The sequence below is a fragment of the Rhineura floridana genome, chromosome 9, assembly GCF_030035675.1.
Source record: "Rhineura floridana isolate rRhiFlo1 chromosome 9, rRhiFlo1.hap2, whole genome shotgun sequence".
NCBI classification, from domain to species: domain Eukaryota; kingdom Metazoa; phylum Chordata; class Lepidosauria; order Squamata; family Rhineuridae; genus Rhineura; species Rhineura floridana.
Window position 1 is genome coordinate 13,141,569 of NC_084488.1, and position 21,575 is coordinate 13,163,143.

The 21,575-nt window shown below is 39.4% G+C and overlaps 1 protein-coding gene across 8 annotated transcripts in view; it reads left to right on the forward strand.

Annotated features, from left to right (window-relative positions):
- The first annotated feature begins 5,643 nt into the window (after window positions 1-5,643).
- Window positions 5,644-21,575, forward strand: part of SLC34A2 (solute carrier family 34 member 2) — a 45,540-nt gene continuing 29,608 nt past the window's right edge. For 2 of the 8 annotated variants that reach the window (XM_061584281.1, XM_061584288.1), the window contains exons 1-6: window positions 10,217-10,277; window positions 10,717-10,982; window positions 13,859-13,993; window positions 17,693-17,804; window positions 17,933-18,067; window positions 20,106-20,234. In XM_061584281.1, the coding sequence (XP_061440265.1) occupies window positions 17,696-17,804; window positions 17,933-18,067; window positions 20,106-20,234 (373 nt within the window). In that variant the 5' untranslated portion in view covers window positions 10,217-10,277; window positions 10,717-10,982; window positions 13,859-13,993; window positions 17,693-17,695. Of the gene's footprint in view, window positions 5,705-10,145; window positions 10,185-10,216; window positions 10,278-10,716; window positions 10,983-11,022; window positions 11,114-13,200; window positions 13,222-13,858; window positions 13,994-17,692; window positions 17,805-17,932; window positions 18,068-20,105; window positions 20,235-21,575 lie in introns of those variants that run through there. The other 6 variants (XM_061584282.1, XM_061584283.1, XM_061584285.1 and 3 more) reach the window with 6 other exon arrangements.

Genomic DNA, 21,575 nt, shown 5'->3' on the forward strand with positions numbered 1-21,575 from the left:
GAAATTCTTACCCATCCCTACTGCGCTGTTCTTTTGGCCAAAGGAGTTTGCAGGGGATTGGGACTCGGGGGAGGGGTCTGGATGTGAGGAGGATCTCATGTAATTCTCCCTCCATGGCTCCTCCCACACACACCTCTACAATGCCACATTTTGGGGGCTTCCATCAGCTTCTGCCAGCTGTCCGTCTACTGGGTTGGCCATCCCTGGCAGAGCCCCATCTCTGCCACAGTGGAGGGCTAGCACAGACGGGAGCTTCCCACTGCAGCCAGTACTCCACAGCATCCAACTCACCCCAGCCCGGCAAAAAGGTGAGTCGGATTATGCCCTAATTCTTATTGACCTCAGTGGGGCTGGTATACTTCTAAGTTGACTAGTTTAGGATTGCACTGTGAGATTGCAGTTCTCTGCACATTTACCTGGGAGTAAGTCCTATTGGCCTGGTGGGAATTTTTCTAAGTAATTTTGGATAGGCTGCACATAGTCATTTCAGTTAATATCAAGATACCTACATTAAAAGTATGAAACAAAGCAAATCTCACAGGTTAAAGAGACATGCAATGAAGCAATATAATGCAAATATGCATATTATACATGGATAATCTGGAAGACTGTAATAGAGGAAAAACCTGATAACAAGTCCAATAAATGTTTACATTTTTAAAAAAATCCATGTCACATTCAGAGTACTTATAAGCAGCAACATCATTGTATCAAAGTTTCAGGATCAAGGACAGTTCAACCCCACCTCTTTATATTTTTCCATCAAGTTTATTGGTAATAAGAAACTAACCATTTTCCATATTATATAGGCCTTTATTTTACGTATCAGCAGAAAAAGATATATAATTACAGATTTATAATCACAGTCACACATGTTGGCTTGAGGTTAAAAAAAATCAATTTCAATGGAAGTTAGTGATTAAATTTTTGTTGCCCAAGTGGAAACATTTTCTGGACCAGAAGTTGCAATGAATAGTAATAATAATAACTCCAGTACTAGAATTTATCTTGTATTATTGAAACACTTATCACACATTATGTACTGTGCAATATTATTTATAATTTATTATACCAGCAAATAATTGTTACTCTAAAGCAGAACACAGCTTTAACTGATGTAGCATTCTGCTCCTGGTTAGACAGTGATATATTCTGACCAAATCAGGACGTGTATGTGCATAACTATGTACATAAATAAACCCTGAGACTCACTTTTGAGCAGGTGGTTGAGTTGTTAAAAATAATGTACTCCAGTATTTAAAAATAGCTTTTAAAATGTGGTAGTTCACAAGAATTTATTGCAGTGCTTTATAGCAATTTAGTAACCACCGCAAACCAGATTTAAACTCAATGCAGGTAACCAGGGGAATTCCCTATTGATTTAAAACAATCAAATCTGGATTTTTAATCCATTGGCATTGGGTGGACATTTTACCATTACACAGAGTTCCATGTAACGTTCCCCCAACTTGTGTGTAATAGGAGAAAATCACACTAAAATGCTGATTTTAAAAAAATGTGGAAATGTGGAGGACCGAACTTAAGATTGAAAAAATGAGAAACTGCAAGAACCCTAAACTGAAATGTTCACCTACCCCTACACTCATGTCCTGCTTGTGGACTTCCCATAGGTGTCTGGTTGGCCGCTGTGAGAACAAGATGCTGGACTAGATGGAGCTTTGGTCTGCTCCAGCAGGGCTTTTCTTAAGTTCTTAAACAGTAACTCAGGATGTGAAGATGACTGGGATTGTGACTTTGTTCAGCACACCACAGAAAAGATATGTTACTTCTTGCACCAGCCTGTCCTACATACTGGTTTTAAGTTTATGCTTCTAGGGTGCTGCACATGGTGAAGCTAGACATGTTTGAACCTACCCAGTTCCTTTGATGGGAAGTCACTGGGAATCTTGTGTAACAGCTAAAGCAAATATGATGTGAGAGATCTGTGTTGGATCCCCCCCATTATTACCTCATGCAGTCATGTGAAGGGGTGCCAGATATTCATCAGAGTTGCAGCATTGGGTGAGGGAGTGTCTAGCCTTCATCTGCCCCATTTGTTCAATCTAAAATGTTCCAAGTTGCTGTTAGCTGCACCAAAGGAAAAAAATGCTGGTACCTGTCAATTGCTGCATTTCACCTTTATAGGAATAACAGCAGTTTTGGGGTGGGAGTTTAGATCACAAAAATGACATAGATGGAAAACGTTAAGTATCTCTCCCCCACTGTTATCACCTCTTCCCTCCTCAAAGATTGTGAGGAAAAATATATTATTTATATCTTGAGGTTATAAAAATTGCAAACTATCGTGTTGGGTTGTGATTGTTTTTTTAATTACCAGTGGCACAGGAATCACATCCTGTTTTTCTTTACTAAATATGCAGATTTTTAAAGTTTTTAAATGTTACACACTGTACATGATTTACAAATAATCTAAGCAGCCAATCTTTTTGTAGCGCAAGAACTTTCAGAATGAAGTTACAGACTACTTCAAAGTAAGTAGCCCTCTCAAAGAAACACTGAGTTAAGATTTCCCTTATCGAAAATACAAAAAAAAGAGGGACTTTGTGCTTCTTACAGGCTGGTGTCACTTATCTATGTACATATAAAAGTCTGGGCCAAGGTCCTGTCTGTTCACCTCAAGCAGATCTTTCACACTTTAATTTTAGAGTGAGCAGGTTTCAAGGATATAATGTTTTCTGGCAATCATGTCTTCCTAATCATAAGAATTGTAGAATTATCAGAATTATCAGAAAATACTTCCGTTCTTTCTTTCAGTGCATACAGATAAAACATTTAATGGGTTGTTAAACATTGCCTAATTTTTTTTATATTTAGATGTATCTCAACTTAGCTGGAAGCTTCACTTTTTAAAAACGTGTAATATATAGAAAAATATCTTTCCAGCAACTTTGGCACTTAGTTATCACCTGGCAGTTGCTCCTACTGTCATAATTGCCTATTTGGCATTCTTCAGATTTTTTTTATCATTTGGGAATATGCAAAAAAAATTTTTGTATAAATGCTTACATCCAACTCTTTATTTATTTATTTATTTATTAAATTTATTAGTCACCCATCTGGCTGGTTGTCCAGCCACTCTGGGCGATGTACAAGATAAAAACAATACATTTACAAGATAAAAACAATCCTGCAGGCACTGGTTCTCCCAGGCCACCTCAGCCAGCCGGCTTATGTATCCCTCCAAAGAGGGACAGGTGGTGGAAATCAGTCACAGCTGGCTGGGTACCTGGGGCCTGGTCCTGCAAGATGCACGTCTGCCAGGCAGAAGTCCCACAGGGAAGGGTGGTGGAGGTGGTGATCCAACAGCAGCAGCAGTAGCAGGCTCTCTTTCCCTGGGTGGCGATGTGGCACTGGGTCTCCAACTCTTAAAGTCAAACTAGACAAAATTACAGATTTTTTATTTTCCATTTTAGAAAATTTCTACACTTCCTTTCCCAGGAGAGCTTCCAAAATAAAAACGGAATAAAAATAATGTAACCCCCCCCCCCAAACAACTGGGTCAGTTCAAAAATATATTGACATGGCAGCTAAAATAAAAATAGGTGGAATAAAAACAGATTAAAGGCATAGTAGGGTAAGAAAGGCACTGCCATTTTCCAGAAACTCAAGAGATAGGAGCCTGGATGCCACTACCAATAAGGCCTGCTCTCTTGTCCCTAGCAAGAATACCATCCAAGATAAAAAGAATACTTTAAAATACAACAATAGAACTACTCATAACAAATAACTAAATAGCAATTACTAACAACAACAGTAGCAACTAATCAATTTGTCTAATCAGTTCTCTCCTCCAAATACCCACCAAAATAGTTGTATCATACCCAACTGCCTAAGACTGCATAGGGACCACTAGGAGTAGGATTGCCATATTGCTCAGTTAGCCAGGTTTTATCCGGAGTCTATCCATGCCACCTGGTGGCCGCTTAGACCACTAGGTGGCCTGGATTCTCAGCTTTCACTTTTTTAAAAAAGCTAGTCTCTAGCCCTTGTGGATCCAGAGACAGTAAGCAAAACGTGGAGGCAGTTTTCTACCCATTTTGCCCAGACGTCCAATGCAAAGTTTTTAGAATTTTCACCAGGACTGGCTCCAGGCATGCCGGGGCCCTTGGGGACCAGCTTGCCCCGGGCCCCAGCACTCCCCTTCTGTGATTCGCGGCAGAATTGGTACCGCGGATCGCAGGGAGGGAGATCCCAAGCCGCCCCCCATTCCCCCGCTCTACTTACCTTTCTCTGTGCTGTTTTTTTGGCAGTGCACCTGTACGTGCAGGTTTGCCATCAATCAAGATGGCGACTGAGGTTTCCCTAAGGGGCTGAAGCCTCTGCCACCATCTTGGTTGATGGCACGCACGCATGCTACATGCGCACATTGCTGCCATCAACCAAGATGGTGGCAGAGGCTTCAGCCCTTTAGGGAAACCTTAGCCGCCATCTTGATTGATGGCAAACCTGTGTGCGCGGTGTGCGCAGCCACAAAAAACAGCAGAGGGAAAGGTAGGTAAAGCGGGGAAATGGCAGGTGGGTCTGAAGATTCTGCCCTGCTATCCGCAGCAGCAATCCTGCTGCGGATTGCAGAAGGGGTCCCCTGTAGTCCCAGGGGCCCTCGGCCAGTACCTCACCTGGACGCCCTTTAGAACCAGCCCTGGTTTTCACCATAGAGATGACCAGGGCTTTAGAGCGATGCCAGTCTCCACCCATAAAGCCCATAAGCCTACGTCACTCCCTTGCTTTTTCTTTTAGAGCTTTGGCGGGCGCATGTGCTGCCCACGAGTAATTTTTTGTTCTACCGCAGCTGCCCTTTGCTTGGTCAGGTTGCTATGGTGAGTCCAGGGTATGGTGTTTCTCACGCGTGAGCTGAGTCATGCCGCAGGCCCTTGAGGGGGGGAAGACTGGCTGCTCCTGAGTCCCAGGCAATGTTCAACTGAAAAGAATCAGTGTAAGAGCATACTTTAGTCATAGTCATAATCTCTTGTCTAGTCTACAAAATCAAGTCTAAAATCCTTTCATAATTTTTGTAAAAGATTTTAAACCTTTTATCTGGGGTAACTATATCACACCAATGTTCTACATAGACTTTGATTTATAGTTTATAATAACATTCTCCAGTACACTGCTACAAACTGCATTGATCGCATACTATAGCCATTCTGCATCACACATTATAGCCATTCTGCCCCTGTATTATCCTATAGGTTTTTTTTTTTTAATGGAGCTAAAAAGATGAGGAGTAAATGTAGAGGGACAAAATATATCTTTTTAGTGAAACAGAATAAATGTGTTGATTGAAATGGAAGTGAACTGCCTTCAAGTCAATTCCGACTTATGGCCACCCTATGAATAGGGTATTCATGGTAAGCAGTATTCAGAGGGGGGTTTACCATTGCATTCCTCTGAGGCTGAGAGGCAGTGACTGGCCCAAAGTCACCCAGTGAGCTTCATGGCTGTGTGGGGATTCGAACCCTGGTCTCCCAGGTCGTAGTCCAACACCTTAACCACTACACCACACTGGTTCTCAAATGTGTTGATTACTGTAGTAGAATATATGATCAGATTGTTTCTTTAGATGTACTTTTAAATGTACTTTAGATGTGCTTTTTGAGACTAGTAAACTTGTATCATTTACAGTGCAATCCAGTACATGTCTACTCAAGTAAGCTCCATTGGGTTCAATGAGATTTACTCCCAGGTAAGTGTATATTGGATTGCAGCCTTAATTATTTTTTATGTTTGTTAGATATTCTATGTGTATATATAGAATCTCCTAACTATCACCGAGCAATCAGGGAGAGCTACCCATTGCTGGCAAACTCTGAACATCTTACTAGAGCCATCAGCAGGCCTCCTGTTATAGCATTTCACCAACCTCTTAATTTGCGCAGACTGTTGGTGAGAGCTGTGCTTAAGCCACCTATCACTAATTCAGGTGTTGCAAAAATGCCATTTGTTTCCCTGGTTGGCTTTTGCTAATACTCTGTTCCACCCGGTCTCCCGGCCGGCTAGCAATGGCTGCTGCCAATAAACCGCTCCTTGTTTAGCTTTCTGCTCTTGGTTTCTCCAATTTAACAAATCAGAAGTTGTGAAAGGCATGTACACAAAGATCCTGCCCCCTTGAGGTCCAACCGCCTCACGTAAGGGAAAGTGTCCTTGGGGCAGTCCGTTTGGGCATTCAAAGGAGCCTTTATTCATCTTTAACCGGGTATGGGGGGTGGCGAATATACATCTTCCCATCCTTCCAAAGCCTTGTTTATAACTGGATCCACCCTCCATGCAGCATTTTCCGCTTCTTCATCTCTCCCAGGGTCCCCACACCCCCACTGGCCTTTGGGCGGTCTTGAATCAGGTAAGACGGGAGGGCGCTTTCCCTTTTCAGTTTTTCACTATCATAGCTTTACAAGTTTTTCTTTTTACACTTCTTTACCCACGGTGGGGTTATATTTTCCCAGTACTGCCATGCATCAGTGTATGGGAACTGATCTCAGTGGCTGTCTTGAACCACCTTCTGATGCACAGCGGAAATTACTTCCCGGTCCCAAGTACTCCCAGCCGGCCAGCTGATGTTACATATTTACCCATTCCCTGTTACAAAATGTGATAAGCTTATCTTTGGTCATTTTCTACCCCATGATCTCTTTTGAACATTTTAAAATTCTGAAGCATGCATGCCAAGGGATCTGTTCCCTTCTCCAAATGAGACCCAGCCGCCCCCATGAATCACTCAATGCACAGTGCCTTTACTCTTACATCAATCAGCCCGTGATGCAAATGAATCCAATCCCACTGACTGGACTCCCAAATGAGTGTACAGTAAAGGAAAAGAGGGTGCGCTTACCCTTCTAGCGGTGGTCCCAAGCCGACGGCGTCCCGTCCCCAAATGAACCCTCGCTGCTTCCTCTCGATTTTACAGGAGCCCCATTGGAAGTCAGGCTATCGAAGGCACAGACCCTTACTCGAGTGGCGAGTCACAACAGGACTTGGGACATCCTCCACCCTAGCGTCGTCTTTGCCACCGGTTCCTGAGTCACGCAGGGGACTCCTGGCTGGCTCGCCAGTTTTGTTGCAAAAATGCCGTTCGTTTCCCTGGTAGGCTTTTGCTGATACTCCACCAAGAATGAGACGTTAGCCAGACGAGGGTTAACCCAAGTTTTATTCTATAGAATAGAGACACCCACCATGCTCATGCATCAGTGTGAGTTGTCTGAATATTACTATGCAGGCCTGTCTTATATAATGAATATTACAAAGCTCAAACAGTTTGTAGCAAAGCAAATGAAACTTCAAGACAGGCCATCGCTTTGTGGCTGTTTGCCAGTTACATTTGCATAGACAAGATAAACTAGAACTCACAGCAAGTTGTCTTGTTATTATCTTAGTACATTACATTCAGTCCTAGTACATTGCTATGGCTATACTTTTTAGTTCTGTTATATTTTCTCAACACAGGGTCTCATCCTTGTCACTCCAAACGCTGTATCACCTGTGTGTACCTCAGGGAGACAACCACTTTTACAAGCACTAGGACAGGCAGGACATATTACATCAAACAGAACATCACCTGCAGGTCCTGCAATATAGTTTACATCATCGAGTGCAAAAGACCAGGATGTCAATATGTAGGAAAGACCACGAGTGACCTACGCATGCGCTTCAGGAACCACAAGTCGGCAATCTTGACCAAAAAAGTGGAGCAACCAGTTGCAAAGCATTTTAACATTGAGGGTCACAGCCTGTTGGACTTTTCCATTACAGCGATAGAGATGCCAGCAGATCCAGCAGCACTGACTAAAAGGGAGAATTTTTGGATTTACTCTCTGGAAACATTGGCACCACATGGCCTGAACCTGGAGGACAGTACCAGCATCACTTAGCTTCTGCAAATGAAGCCCCTCTGAGCATTCCATCCTCAAAGCTCTATAACTGCCACCTTGGTAACAGCATTTGTATGTTAGCAGCTGATGAAGGTGGAAACTGAAACGTGTTGTTAATAAAATAAAAACCTCTGTATGGTTAATTACAATTATGTTTATATATATCTGGCCTTGGGACTCTCGCCAGCCACACACCCTCCCAGGCCACATCCCTTGCCAGCCCTGTTTCATGCTGCCTTTGAGTGCTTTTGCCTGGCTGGAATGTGTCTCTGATAATGCTGTTTGCTTACCTGGATGTGTGTAGAAACTATCCTACTGTACAAAGGAAAAATTTATATTAATTGCTTCATCAACTTTTGCCTCTGGCCCCACACACCACTGGCATGTGGCCCCGGAAGGTTGCCAAGAAGGAAATGTGGCCCTCCAAGCTGAAAAAAAATTGCTACCCATGACAAAGTTTTTCTCCAGATTTTCACATACTTGGCAATTGATTAATACAACATTGTTTTGAGATTGGCTTCCCAAACAGAGGAAATATTTTGTACACCTTTTTTTTTTGTCTGCTTGAAATCTATTGAATTCAATGTCTGCATTGCTTAACTTTTGTACATCAGAAACCGTTGAGGGAGGTTATCTTAACTTTAAAAGACAAACTGAAAAGCTTATTTTTCATGGTCATGCCCCAGAATAAATTGTTGCCCCTAAACTCTTTCCTGGTCTTTTACCTTGTCCCTTCTTCACATCTGACAGAAATCCTGGCATAAAATCCATCTTGCCTTAGCAACTGATACTGTCATATCTGCCTCCTAGTCCTGTGGGGAAAATGAAGGAATGGGGACTGGATAAGGCAACCAAATGTGGTAAAGCCCAAAATTTCCATGCAGAAACAAGTGTTTTGGAAGGTGCAGCTTTTTTTTACCCCTATGGTGCTTTGATAAAAGGGCTGCACCTCTATCTGGCCTGTTCAGGTGTCCTATTTTCCTACACTGTGTGTAGGCATCTGGTATTTTGTGAATTGTACTTAATTTTGAGCTTCCTATTAATTTATTTACTAAAATGGATAAATAATCTTTTCATTCTTCCAAACCTTCCAAAATATCCAGAAAGTATTTTGGGTTGCACAAAACTGTTTTGCCTGACTAGACAACAGGATCTGACCTTTTCTTTTTTTTGCTACACTGAATCCTGTGGTTGAAAATTACTTTTTGGGCTGGTGGGAAAGGGTATTTGAATAATTATTTTGTGGGTCCATGCTATCAGGTCTTTTCTTTTTAGAAATTTACAAGCGGTTTCCCATCAGATGGCCAAAGCAGTGAACAAGTTTTAAAAGTGGGTGCAAAATAAAGCAAAACCACCAGACATAAATGGTGCCCTGGGCTCCTTTGGGAAGAAGGGGGCATGATAATGATAGGCCAAGTTTACCACATTTGGAAGGGTTGTGAGAATAAATATTAAATTAAAAAAAATACGCCCTTGGCAGTTGCACATGGTTTGTTCACTACCACACTATCAATTCAGTTTATTTAACATTGCCAGCTGTTATTGCCCAGTGGCTAAGAACACAATGTACAAACAAAGAAGTCCCTGATTCAAATATTTTTTCAGCCAACAGCTCATTCATTTAGGCAACTCACTGTCTCTCCACCTCTGCCTCCCCACATCTACAAAACAGGGGTGTTAATATGATAGACCTTTCAAGGTTATAGTATTACTAAGTAACGGTGCAGTAGGTACTTTTACATGCCATTTTGCAAAAAAGGCACTTTTGCGTGAGTGCTGCCTGGCAGCCCTGTACACTTCGCACTTAGTGGTATGATGATATCACCATCAAGTATGAACCAGCCCTAAGTAAGTTTTTTCCCCCATATAGTACATCCAGTCCACATACATGATACATGGAGCATGGAACTATACTGATGTCCCACCCTTTGTTTTCAGGGCTATATTATGTGTGTTCCTGCACACAGAAAAAGTATGGATGTGTTTAACTTGCAAAAATAAATTGTAGTAGATTCTGCTAAAAGTTGCACTTGTGTGATTGGGATGGCCAAATGACCATCTCTCAGCCTTATAGGCTGTTGTGAAAATAAAATAAGGCAAAGGTATATTATAATTTGCCTGGAACCCTTAAGCTAGGGTGGGGAATAATCTAAATAAATAGTTAATGACATTGTTGACTGTGCAAATTTAACACCATTAATCCAGATATCCCTGACACTCATTGGTTAACTGAGGCGTAACGAGCAAAAAACTGTTTATGATGCATGCAAAGGAAGAGACTTGTGTTTCTACCTACTCTAGGTGTGTACTAACTCAGCAAGCTAATAGATGTAAAGGTGGGAAGTGTATTTGCTTATTCAGACTGGAAGCATCTGAGTGAAGATGGTTTTTGATGTAATAATTTTACTAAATAGCTGTATTTTAGTTGTAACTGGCTGACTGTGTATGTACTAATTGAAATTCAGAACCATAAAGTAGAGCAGCTTCATGTATTTTTTCGGTACCTGACAAATAACATGCTTGTGAGAGACGAATTCTTTTTCAAATATGAATCGGCATTGTGACCTTTCTAATTTGCTTGCTTAGCTTGTGATTCTTTGATGTCATTTGATTTCTTGCTTTGCCAGGGTACTATTACCAGGAGTGCATATAAATTTTTAAAATCTTTTCTAAAAAAGGCACTGGGGCACTAGCAGTAACTGAATTGAATGCTGAAGTTGTCTACCTCAGGAGGACAATGGCATCATTTTGTTTCAAAAGGGGTTCTTAAGTTTTGACAATTTGGCTTGTTTTTTAATCTGATCTTTAATTTTAAATTTTTTTTTTTTTACAGATCACCAAGGAAATAAACTAAACCAGAAACAATACTTTTACCTGTCAGGATAGCTTTATCTTAGAAGAAAAAGAATAACAAAGTGGTTGGCAATTAGAAGGATGGATATAACCACCTTCACAACTTTGACACAGAACTATTAAAGTTTCTCCTTTATAACTGATGGGGTACTTTCTAAGCTAAAAGTGTGGAACAAGTTGAATTGTTTTCTCCTTCAATCTGGCTGCTCCAGAACCCCGATCATTCTTCCTGAAAAACTACAGCAGGTAGGCAGTGCTCTGGAATGTGAACCTCTGATGATGAAAGCAGACTTTGCCCAATACCTGCTCTCTCTATATATTGTAGCTTCCAACAGATACCTTTGCAAATCCTTCATTGTCTGGGAAGGAAGGAGCAGGTGAGTGAAAGGAAATCTGAGCTCAAACTTTCCATTACTCTTATGTTTTCATGGATGTTTGCCTACCAGATTCTCCACTAACTATCTATCTGATATTGCAGTCTGTGGATTTTATGTAAGGAACCTGAAAATAATATTATAGAATTCTATTTTGAAGTTTTTTCACAAACTGGGATATCATAATCCACAGTGGCAGCTGCATTCATAAATAACTGTGTTAAGAATGTTTGATTTCTAAAGATCAAACATACGCAAAGTAATGAAAGTGTTGCCTAAGGTGGGTTTTATTTTTTAAAGACCTTATATACATGAGAGCTTATAGACAGAATATACCTCTCATTGCATTTTCAGAGTATTGGTAAAGGATCCATTTTCTGAGACTAATTTGCTTTGATGTACTGAGATATAAAGAGGTTACATTACACTAACACTGTTAGTGTAATATAACATTAGACAGACATCCATTGAGATCAGTGTAATGCTTTTTCTATTAGATCTGGATGCTTTCTTGACGTGGTTATGTTTTCTTCCTTGGGATTCTTTACTTGGGTTTGAATGTACTGTATGTTTTATTCAGAGTGCTCTCATGGCCCCAAAGGATAAAAGAGGAAAGCAGCTAACATGATACTTTTAACTGGATCTTTATCTGCTGGTGAGAGTAGGTAGGCTTTTGAACTTCACAGACATCTTCCTCAGTGATGCTGTCAGACACCTCAAGAGCAGTGTTTAACTTTTGAGCATTGTACTTCTCCTCCCCTGCATTAAGAGGACTAAATTTAAATGCTGATCAGTCCCAGAATCCCAGGGATGTAACTGGAGCAAGAAAAACTTGTCCTAGCAAATTTAAACTGGCATGAACACCAACTTAATTATTACTTCTATCATGCAGAGTGTTCTAGCACCTGTGACATCACTAGGAGTGCTGAGTCAGTAGGAAAAGACAGTGGACACCTGCTAAATAATGAAGAAAAATACTTTGAAAGATCCAGCTTTTAAAATCTGTTATTACAAAATTGAGATAGCTGAGCTAGATTCTCATCGGGCATAAAGTTGCCTAATGTGGGAGCTGTTTGCTGAAACATTCTGACTTCCACAACGTTTTTTAAATGTGAATTTGGGAACACCAAGTCATCCGTAGTAACATTAATTCAGATTTATTTTTTGTCTGCTGAATCTTAGGAGCTTGAATTGTCTTATTGCCATTCATATTAAATCTCTCTGTGTGTGTGTACATACACAAGCTTTTTATTTGCCAAGCTGTACTGTTTTTATTTTAAGCTACTGTGATGGAGTAGATAGCAAGTTGTCTTTAGATTATGGAGACCCAAGTTGAAATCTGTGTCCAGTCATGAAATTTGCTAAATGGCTATGACCCAGTCCTTATTTCTCAGTTTTAACCTATTTCACGAGGTTGTTGTAAGGATTAAAGGGACAGAGGGGTGCACAGTATATGATATTATAAACTCCTTGGAAGAAAGGCGGGGAGAATAAATTGTTAATCCTCCGAATTACTATTGTTCCCATTTTATAGATGAGGAGCTGTGGTGGAAACACAGTAATTGTCCAACCCCATGCAATGAACCCAAATAGGATGAGTTCACTGCTGGATGTCACTAATTCTCATAGCTATTCCTAATGGGAAAATCATTCCTGTATGCCAGAGGCACTTTGAGGAGCTGTCTCATAGCCACAAATTCTAATGAGGCAGTATGGTATAGTGGATAGAGTGTTGGACTTTTTCTGAGGAGAATTATATGTTAAAATGCCACGAAGCTTGCTCACTGGATTGTTGTGAGTTAAAATGGGAAAACCCCATGTACTCCTTCCTGAATTCCTTGAAGGAAACTACTAAGGCAGGATAATTGATATGAGTAATAAAAAATGGAGGTGCAAATAGAATTCTGCATCTGAGTGTTTTCACAAGTATCCACATGGTGAATATTTACCATAGAATATCATTTTTAAATTGTAGAAACAATAACAACAATTTAAATATTGCTTGAGAAACCAGTCTAACAGCAGATGACAACAGCCACAATGACTACCTGTTCTGGAATCTCCTTGGAACAGAGACATGTCTAAGTTTGCTTGAATCCAGAAAGGAATAGGTAACCAATGGATGTCAATATACACCATGTGGCCAACTCCAGAAAACAATCGGGCAATGGCATTTTGGAACAATTAGTTGCTTTTCAAACACAGCCCCATGTGGAACACATTACAATAATAGTCCAGTCTGGATATTCCTTAAAACATCAACTTTTTTCATCACGTGCAAGGCCTTTGTTTGTATAAAGGTAGATAATTGGTTTGAAGGGAGTACACATATAAAATGTCCAACCTTTCTGTTTTCTCAGTCTTGACCATGGAAAGTTAGCATATATTAAAAGGTCACACCACAGGATGCTGACAGCCAAACAGAAAAGGTTTCTTGTCCTCTACTGTTTAGTCTCCTTGAATATTTGAAGAGAATGTGAACTTATGAAAGTCTAACTACTTGCTGAGTTAATAAGTAGTTATATTTCAAAGGTTGGGCATTGCCTTTCCACAGAAATCTCAGGGTTTCACTTGAACTTTACTTTGTCCATTCCCTGTAATTTTAAGTTTTCTAAATCAGGTTTCTTTACTGTATTCACTGCAAGTACAACTTGTTCTTTCATTGGGCTGTCATGGATGGCAAGCTACAAACAATGCTTTGTAGTCACACACAAGTCAGTGGCTTATATCTCTTTGTGTTATACCCAGCAGAGTATAAACCACCTCTCTTATGGAAGAATAAAAACCTTGAGAAAACTAACTCAAGAACCCCGGCACTGTCACTGAGCCAATAAGTCATCTTAGAGCTTTTAAAGGCATTCAGCTTGGGCATGGTCCTCTCAGGTACGTTTAAGGCCCATTGAAGTCAACAGTAATGAGTTTTGGCACCAACTTCATTCTTCTCCTAGAAGCGTAAGGACTTTAATATGCATAACACTAACTCAATAAGTAATCATTGTTATACATAAGCTGAGTATGTTTCCATGAAAAACGAGGAACAAGGTGGCTGAAGGAGGATGTGCAAAGGATGTTGCATAGTTGCAGGCTCAGCATTAGATGGGAAGAAAATGAAAATAAGATAAAAAAATGAAAGAGCTCAGGTCAAAGCCATAGCCAGACCCCCTCCCTCTTTTCGTATTTCTGGGTGGGAATTCAAATAAATGTATGGAGAATCAATTACTTTTTTTCAAAACCATCATAAGTTTCTATAGCCATGCTCCCAAGCCCAAAACTGTACAAAAGGTAATGGCTCTGCTTCAGCAAGGCTTGTTCTTCTGTGTACTTAGTTAATCTAGCTTTAATAATACTTTCTACCAGTTTTCCAGAGACAGAAGTTAAGCTAACTGGCCTGTAATTTCCAGGATCCCCCTTGGATCCCTTTTTGAAGATTGGCATTACATTTGCCACTTTCCAGTCCTCAGGCATGGAGGAGGACCCAAGGGAAAAGTTACATATTTTAGTTAGTAGATCAGCAATTTCACATTTGAGTTCTTTGAGAACTCTCGGGTGGATGCCATCCGGACCTGGTGATTTGTCAGTTTTTATATTGTCCATTAAGCCTAGAACTTCCTCTCTCGTTACCACTATTTGTCTCAGTTCCTCAGAATCCCTTCCTGCAAATGTTAGTTCAGGTTCAGGGATCTGCCCTATATCTTCCACTGTGAAGACAGATGCAAAGAATTCATTTAGCTTCTCTGCAATCTCCTTATCGTTCTTTAGTACACCTTTGACTCCCTTATCATCCAAGGGTCCAATCACCTCCCTAGATGGCTCCTGCTTTGAATGTATTTATAGAATTTTTTGTTGTTGGTTTTTATGTTCTTAGCAATGTGATCCTCAAATTCTTTTTTAGCATCCCTTATTGTCTTCTTGCATTTCTTTTGCCAGAGTTTGTGTTCTTTTTTATTTTCTTCATTCGGACAAGACTTCCATTTTCTGAAGGAAGACTTTTTGCCTCTAAGAGCTTCCTTGACTTTGCTCATTAACCTTGCTGGCATCTTCTTGGCCCTGGCGGTACCTTTTCTGATCTGCGGTATGCATTCCAGTTGAGCCTCTAATATAGTGTTTTTAAACAACTTCCAAGCATTTTTGAGTGATGTGACCCTCTGGACTTTGTTTTTCAGCTTTCTTTTTACCAATCCTCTCATTTTTGTGAAGTTTCCTCTTTTGAAGTCAAATGTGACCGTGTTGGATTTTCTTGGCAATTGGCCATTTACATGTATGTTTAATTTAATAGCACTATGGTCACTGCTCCCAATCGGTTCAACAACACTTACATCTCGCACCAGGTCCCGGTCCCCACTGAGGATTAAGTCCAGGGTTGCCGTCCCTCTGGTCGGTTCCATGACCAACTGGTCTAGGGCATAGTCATTTAGAATATCTAGAAATTTTGCTTCTTAAAAGGCTTGTTGAGGTAGGCTTCACAAAGAGAACAGAGATGGCACCTGTCTAATATTTAACTACAGTTAGTTAAAAATGGAAACATATGCTTCCAATCTCCTCCTTGTAGACATACCAGAGGAGAAGAGATATGTGTGTATTCCTGAAGCTCATTCAGACCACCCTTGTAAAGCGAAACTATAATTTAGCATAGCACCCAAATGAGACTATTTATTTATTTATTTATTGTATTTATATACCGCCCCATAGCTGAAGCTCTCTGGGCGGTTTACAATAACTAAAAACATTAAAAACAAATATACAAATTTAAAAACACATATTTTAAACACAATTTCAAACAATTTCAAACACATGCTAAAATGTCTGGGAGAAGAGGAAAGTCTTGACCTGGCGCCGAAAAGATAACAGTGTGGGCACCAGGTGCACCGCGTCAGGAAGATCTTTCCATAATTTGTCCTGTATTTAGCATAATAGTTGCATGACCCCAGAAAAAAGTGATGGTGGTAAAATGTGATTAGGATCAAGGAAAGCACAAGGATACAACTGGTTCCATTTGTAGGATCCATAGCGTGCAAAGACACAAAAGCACAACTAAGAATAAACTTCTGGCTATACTTATAAAGCCTAATGTAGCAGTTTTCTGAAGTCTCAGTTTGGTATCTGTGTGCTAAGTGAAGGGGACACTAGCTAATGAACTGGGTACCTCAAAAATATATGTACACTTTTCATTCCATAATTACACTATTACTACCATGTTGACTAGCTGGCTTGTATTGGTTTCTGCTCACTGTGACCAGCAGTGTAGACAGATAGGGAATTGATGTGGTTCTAGTACATGTAGACTGTTGTTTGGACAGACCCTACACTGAAGAAGAGGTCTTTGTACCTCTCCAAATTAGTATCTTTAGGATTATAACACAAAAGGAGAAGTGATTGGGAGGGAGGGAGAAAAAACAAACTCAGGCACTATTTCTTAGTTACAGGGTTCTTATAACGACCAGCTGGAATGGAAAAATGTCAAGGACAGGAGGAGCCAAAAAGCCAGGTCTCTTACGTGAGCCAATGAGGAGAATCTGTAGTCCCAACAACACTTTAATATTCATATAATGTGCTAGAATCATTCCAGGAATTCAGTGGAATAATTAAGAACCAAGGAAAAGTTTAAAAAGCTATTAGATCTGTCATTTTCAATTTGATTGTATTAAAGATTTGGTGCCAGCAGATGAGAGAGAAATGATCTAATACTTATTGACAGCATGTCGAATAATTATCTGTTATAACTGGGAAAAAGTACTGACTCTGGATGATTGGTTAACTAGAGTGTGGGATATAGTGTGCATAGTTAAATTGACCAATATGATTAGAGTTAGAGATGGAAGGCGATCTTATGATTACTTTGTTGAAAGACGGAGATTTTTATCATATACTAGTGCAGTAAGGTGCAAGAAAACACAAACCCACTGCTGGAAACATGAAATTTCTGTTTATGATTCAATGAAGTAACTGGTACACATGCTTGTCATATATTTTGCCAACAGGTACATTTTTTATTTATTGCTCTTCTTTTCATTACTGTTGCATATTTATTTAAAATAAAAAGTAAAACATTAAAAGAGCTGTCGTTTTCTACCAAAGATTAAATAAATGAATGCATATTAACAGCATAAAATTCACTGTGTTCAGGAGAACTTTCTTCCAGTAAGGATGCATAGGATTTATGCCTAAAGCTATCCACATTTTGGTGACATTTACAATGTTACAACTCTTGTGAATTTTGCTTCAGAAGTAATAAAGGATGAAAAAGATGAAAGTGAGGGCAAATTATTCATCCACAATTGAGTATTTGCTAGATTGAAAAACAGTAGCTATGTTGGTTCATTCAGGTATTTATCAAAGCCAGACATCATTCATAATGTAGCATGTGTTCCTAGCTACATTAGTTAAAATAAAGGGAATGGGAAAGATGCTTCTGATGACAGCATGGTATTTTACTAATAACTTACTTGTGCAGTTTCTTATAGAGACTGCATTGATCCATAAAGAAAAGTGTTGATTCCCCCAATATTATATAATTAACCTATTTGCTACAGTGCATGGAAATGCTTTGGTGTTGACCTTTCATTGATGCATCTTCTCTTGAAGGAGATGGCTCCAAGGCCTGAAGTAGAAGACACAGACACCAGTAAACGTATTGAAGAGACTTGCTCCAAAGAAAATCAGGTCATGTCTGAGAAAGAGGTGAAAAATCCAAACGGTACAAAAAATAATTATGATCCCTTCTCTTATATTCTGTATCCTATATAAAAATCTTTTTAGAACCTTGCAAGTTTTGTACTTGAGGGCAGATAGTAAGCAATTATATTGACTTGCTTGTTCTTTCAGAAGAAGCAGCTTCCTTAGGAAATCAGCTGGAACTTTTGCCTGCATATTCTACCATTGCGTTAGCAACAGAACCAGAGGAAGAAGCTGACCCATGGAGTTTGCCAGAGCTCCAGAGCACTGGAGTAAAATGGTCAGGTAAGAACCTATTGTTATTTATACTTTCACATCTTTGGTTTGAGCTTCTTGGTGTTAACTTTCTAGAGAAAGGTTGGAAGTTGTTTTAACATTTTGTTCTGAATCTTTAATATCACAATTCTGTGCTCTCTGTTTTAGTAACTTTGGTTTTAAGAGTGGACAACTGCCAATGTATGGAAAATGACACATCAGTGTAAATGCTATTGAATGGTCTCCCATTGAATTTATTTCATTAATTTATTTCATTAAACTTATAGACCGCCCCATAGCCGAAGCTCTCTGGGCAGTTCACAAGAACAAAAACAACATTAAAAATACATAAGCATATACAATATAAAAACACAATTTAAAAGTACAAAATGTGTGTTTCTCATGTTAGGAAGCAGGGGTGTTCTCTAAAATTTCAGCATTCTTTTCCATTTACATACCGCTGAAGAGTATTCAAATGTTGCTAAGCAGCTTCTAGAACTTTCACATGTGCATGTTATCCTCCTCAAAAGTAGATGAACCTTTAAATTTATCACTATTGTTATTACCTAATGGCCACATGTAATGCCTTGGTGTTCTCCAAAGAGCTCAGACTGAGTGGCTTTCATATGGTTTCCAGAGCTTGGAAAAGTTACTTTTTTGAACTACAACTCCCATAAGCCTCAACCAGCATGGCCACTGGATTGGGCTGATGGGAGTTGTAGTTCAAAAAAGTAACTTTTCCAAGCTTTGGGTTTTCCAGGCATTCAGGTACCTTACAGGCTCAGAAAACCTTCACTTTCACAGTAGAACAGTGGCTTGTGTCTTCAGACCATTTTCTGGGCCAAAGGTCTGTTTTATCTTCAAGGGACCTTTAGAACACAATGCAAGGGGATTCTCTTCTTGCATGGACATGAGGTAGGAATAGCCTCATGGGGGCTACTTATGCAGTGGCAAATGGAATGTTAGGGTTGTGGACTTCTTTTGTATAAGTGAGGAAAGCTCCTTCCTTCTCCGCCTGCCACACCACCAATGAAAGCACAGAATAATAAGCTGCTTTGCACTTTATCCAGGAGTTGGGGACAGTGATGTTCGCCACAGTACTACATAAAATTTGAAAGGGAGACATACATCTCCTAAATGCTCATGGATATGATCCATGGAGTCACTATTGGCCACAGCTCACTGATCCATATCAATTACGTGTTTGGAGACATGCATCTCCCATTCAAACTATGTAACTGGTGACCAAACTGGGCCAAATGTATCACAGGTAGAACAGAGTCATTAGGAGTTTTGTGCAGAAGGAGGGCTCCTGATGCCTGCCTCTTTAGTGCTATGCTGTTGTCTGCTTCTGGCTTAGTAGACTAGAGGGAAACTACTCCAAGGCATGGAGAGTTTCAGAGCTTATCCAGACATGTGACAGACTTGCCATAAAGATTGCCCACTGCTGCTTTGTGTTTACTGCAACAAATACTAATGGAACATTCATGTACTCAGGCTGTCACAAAAAGTGTGAAGTGATTCAAAGGTACAGCCTTGGCTGGAAGGACTTGTTCGAAGCAACCTTTTAGTTTAACCAGTTATCCCACATAACCATTTAAATCATGTCAGCTGAACAGATGAGACAATTTAAGCAGCTCAGTTCTGCTGAATTATTTCTCTGTTGGTAAGAGCATTAACGAGAAAAATTATTAACAATTACTTCTTAACAGCATGGAAATTTTGTTATAAATGAATTTTTCCCTCTTTGTTTTCTTTAAAAATAATGCTATCTTCCTAATAAGAGTATGAGATTTGAGGATAAAAAATAAAATACCATTAACTATTTTGCATTTCTGTTAACCACCCTGCATTAAATAGGGTGAGAAATGGTAATTAAAAAAAAAATCATAATCTTTTAGCTATAGTTAAATTTTAATAATGAGAACATTCCTTCTGGTTTATCATCCACAGAACTCACAGCATCAGCCTTGACTCCATGGATTTGCTGAAAACTGACCCACTATTGAAAATCAAGTTTTAGATTCTTTGCTGTTTTATATATGAAAACTTGCTTTGTGTTTTGCAGAACTGGATCAGAAAGGCAAAATAGTCCGTGTGCTAACAGGCATAGGAAAGTTTATTATCTTGCTTGGATTGCTCTACTTTTTTGTCTGCTCTTTGGATGTGCTCAGCTCAGCCTTCCAGTTAGTAGGAGGTAGGAAAAGACTTTCAAAGTATCACTCTTAGGTAATGTGGAAGTCTCTTGTCAAAAGGTTCTTGTTCAGTTAATAAGCATCATACCTCAAGAAGAATCCACTTCAAACAGAAAATATGCAAAGGAAGTCTCAGTAAATGAATGTTGATGTCCCTTTATTTGCAAAGGTGTCTTTTGTTTCAAATGTGTCTTTTATTTCTGGCATTCCAAGGTGGCATTGACATTTGAGATTAGCAACCAGTAACAATTTATTGCTGATGTTCTCTTTTGCTTCAGCTATTAATCTCAGATGATAAACACACCTTCATTGGGATAAATTCCCAGTCGTGTTAGTCTTTTGTAACAAACACAGACTGTCCTCTGGAACCGTAGACATTTAAAAAATGTATTAGGTAGCATGAGATTTGTGAGGAAAAGGCCACTTCACAGATTCACAAAGTAGGCAGGGAAGACGGTAGATATGTGTATATATATATATATATAGTGTATGTGTATTAGCGATGGGCGAGAATTTTGATTAAGTTCGCATTTCAAGCTGAATCTAACAAACTTATTCATTTATTTAAAATATTTCTATCCCGCCCTTCTACCCTGTAATAGGGCACTCAGAGCAGCTTACAAAAATAAAATCAAACATGTACATAATAAAATGGTAAACAAGAAAATCACAAAAACATTAAAATACATAAAATACAATTAAAATACATAAAATACAATATATATATATATATATATATATATATATATATATATATATATATATATATATATATATATATATTGCACTTTCTGAAACAATATGAGAACCAAAACACATCCATTCTTCAAAATTCGCACTTGTTTGAATTTTGCAATGCAGTTTGCCAACTAAACAATGCTTACAAAAATGCATGTATTAGGGGAAAGTATGTGTAGAAATGAATATATGAGTCAAAATAACATGCAAAAATACATTATATGATGAGAAATGGCTTGCAAAAACGTGTACATGAGTCAAAACTGCCTACAAAAATGTATCTATTAGGACAAATTCACACTAAAATGCTGGAGAATTTTCGTGAGCATTTTTTTTTAAAAAAAAGTTGCAAATTGCTGCAGAAATGTGGAGAACTGAATTTAAGACCGGGAGAATGAGAAACTGAGAGAAATGAAACTGACAAATCTTTTTATCCCTAATGTGTACATCCATTCCAGCCATCAAGAAAAAGGCCACCATGTTCATTCCACTTTCCCCACAACCCTGGAGCTGCCTTGAGCAGGGGAAAGAAGAAGAATACCTACCACTGTGTCCCTGTCTGTGATAGCTGGACCACTCAGTACTGGGGTAGTGGGCAAGCTTTG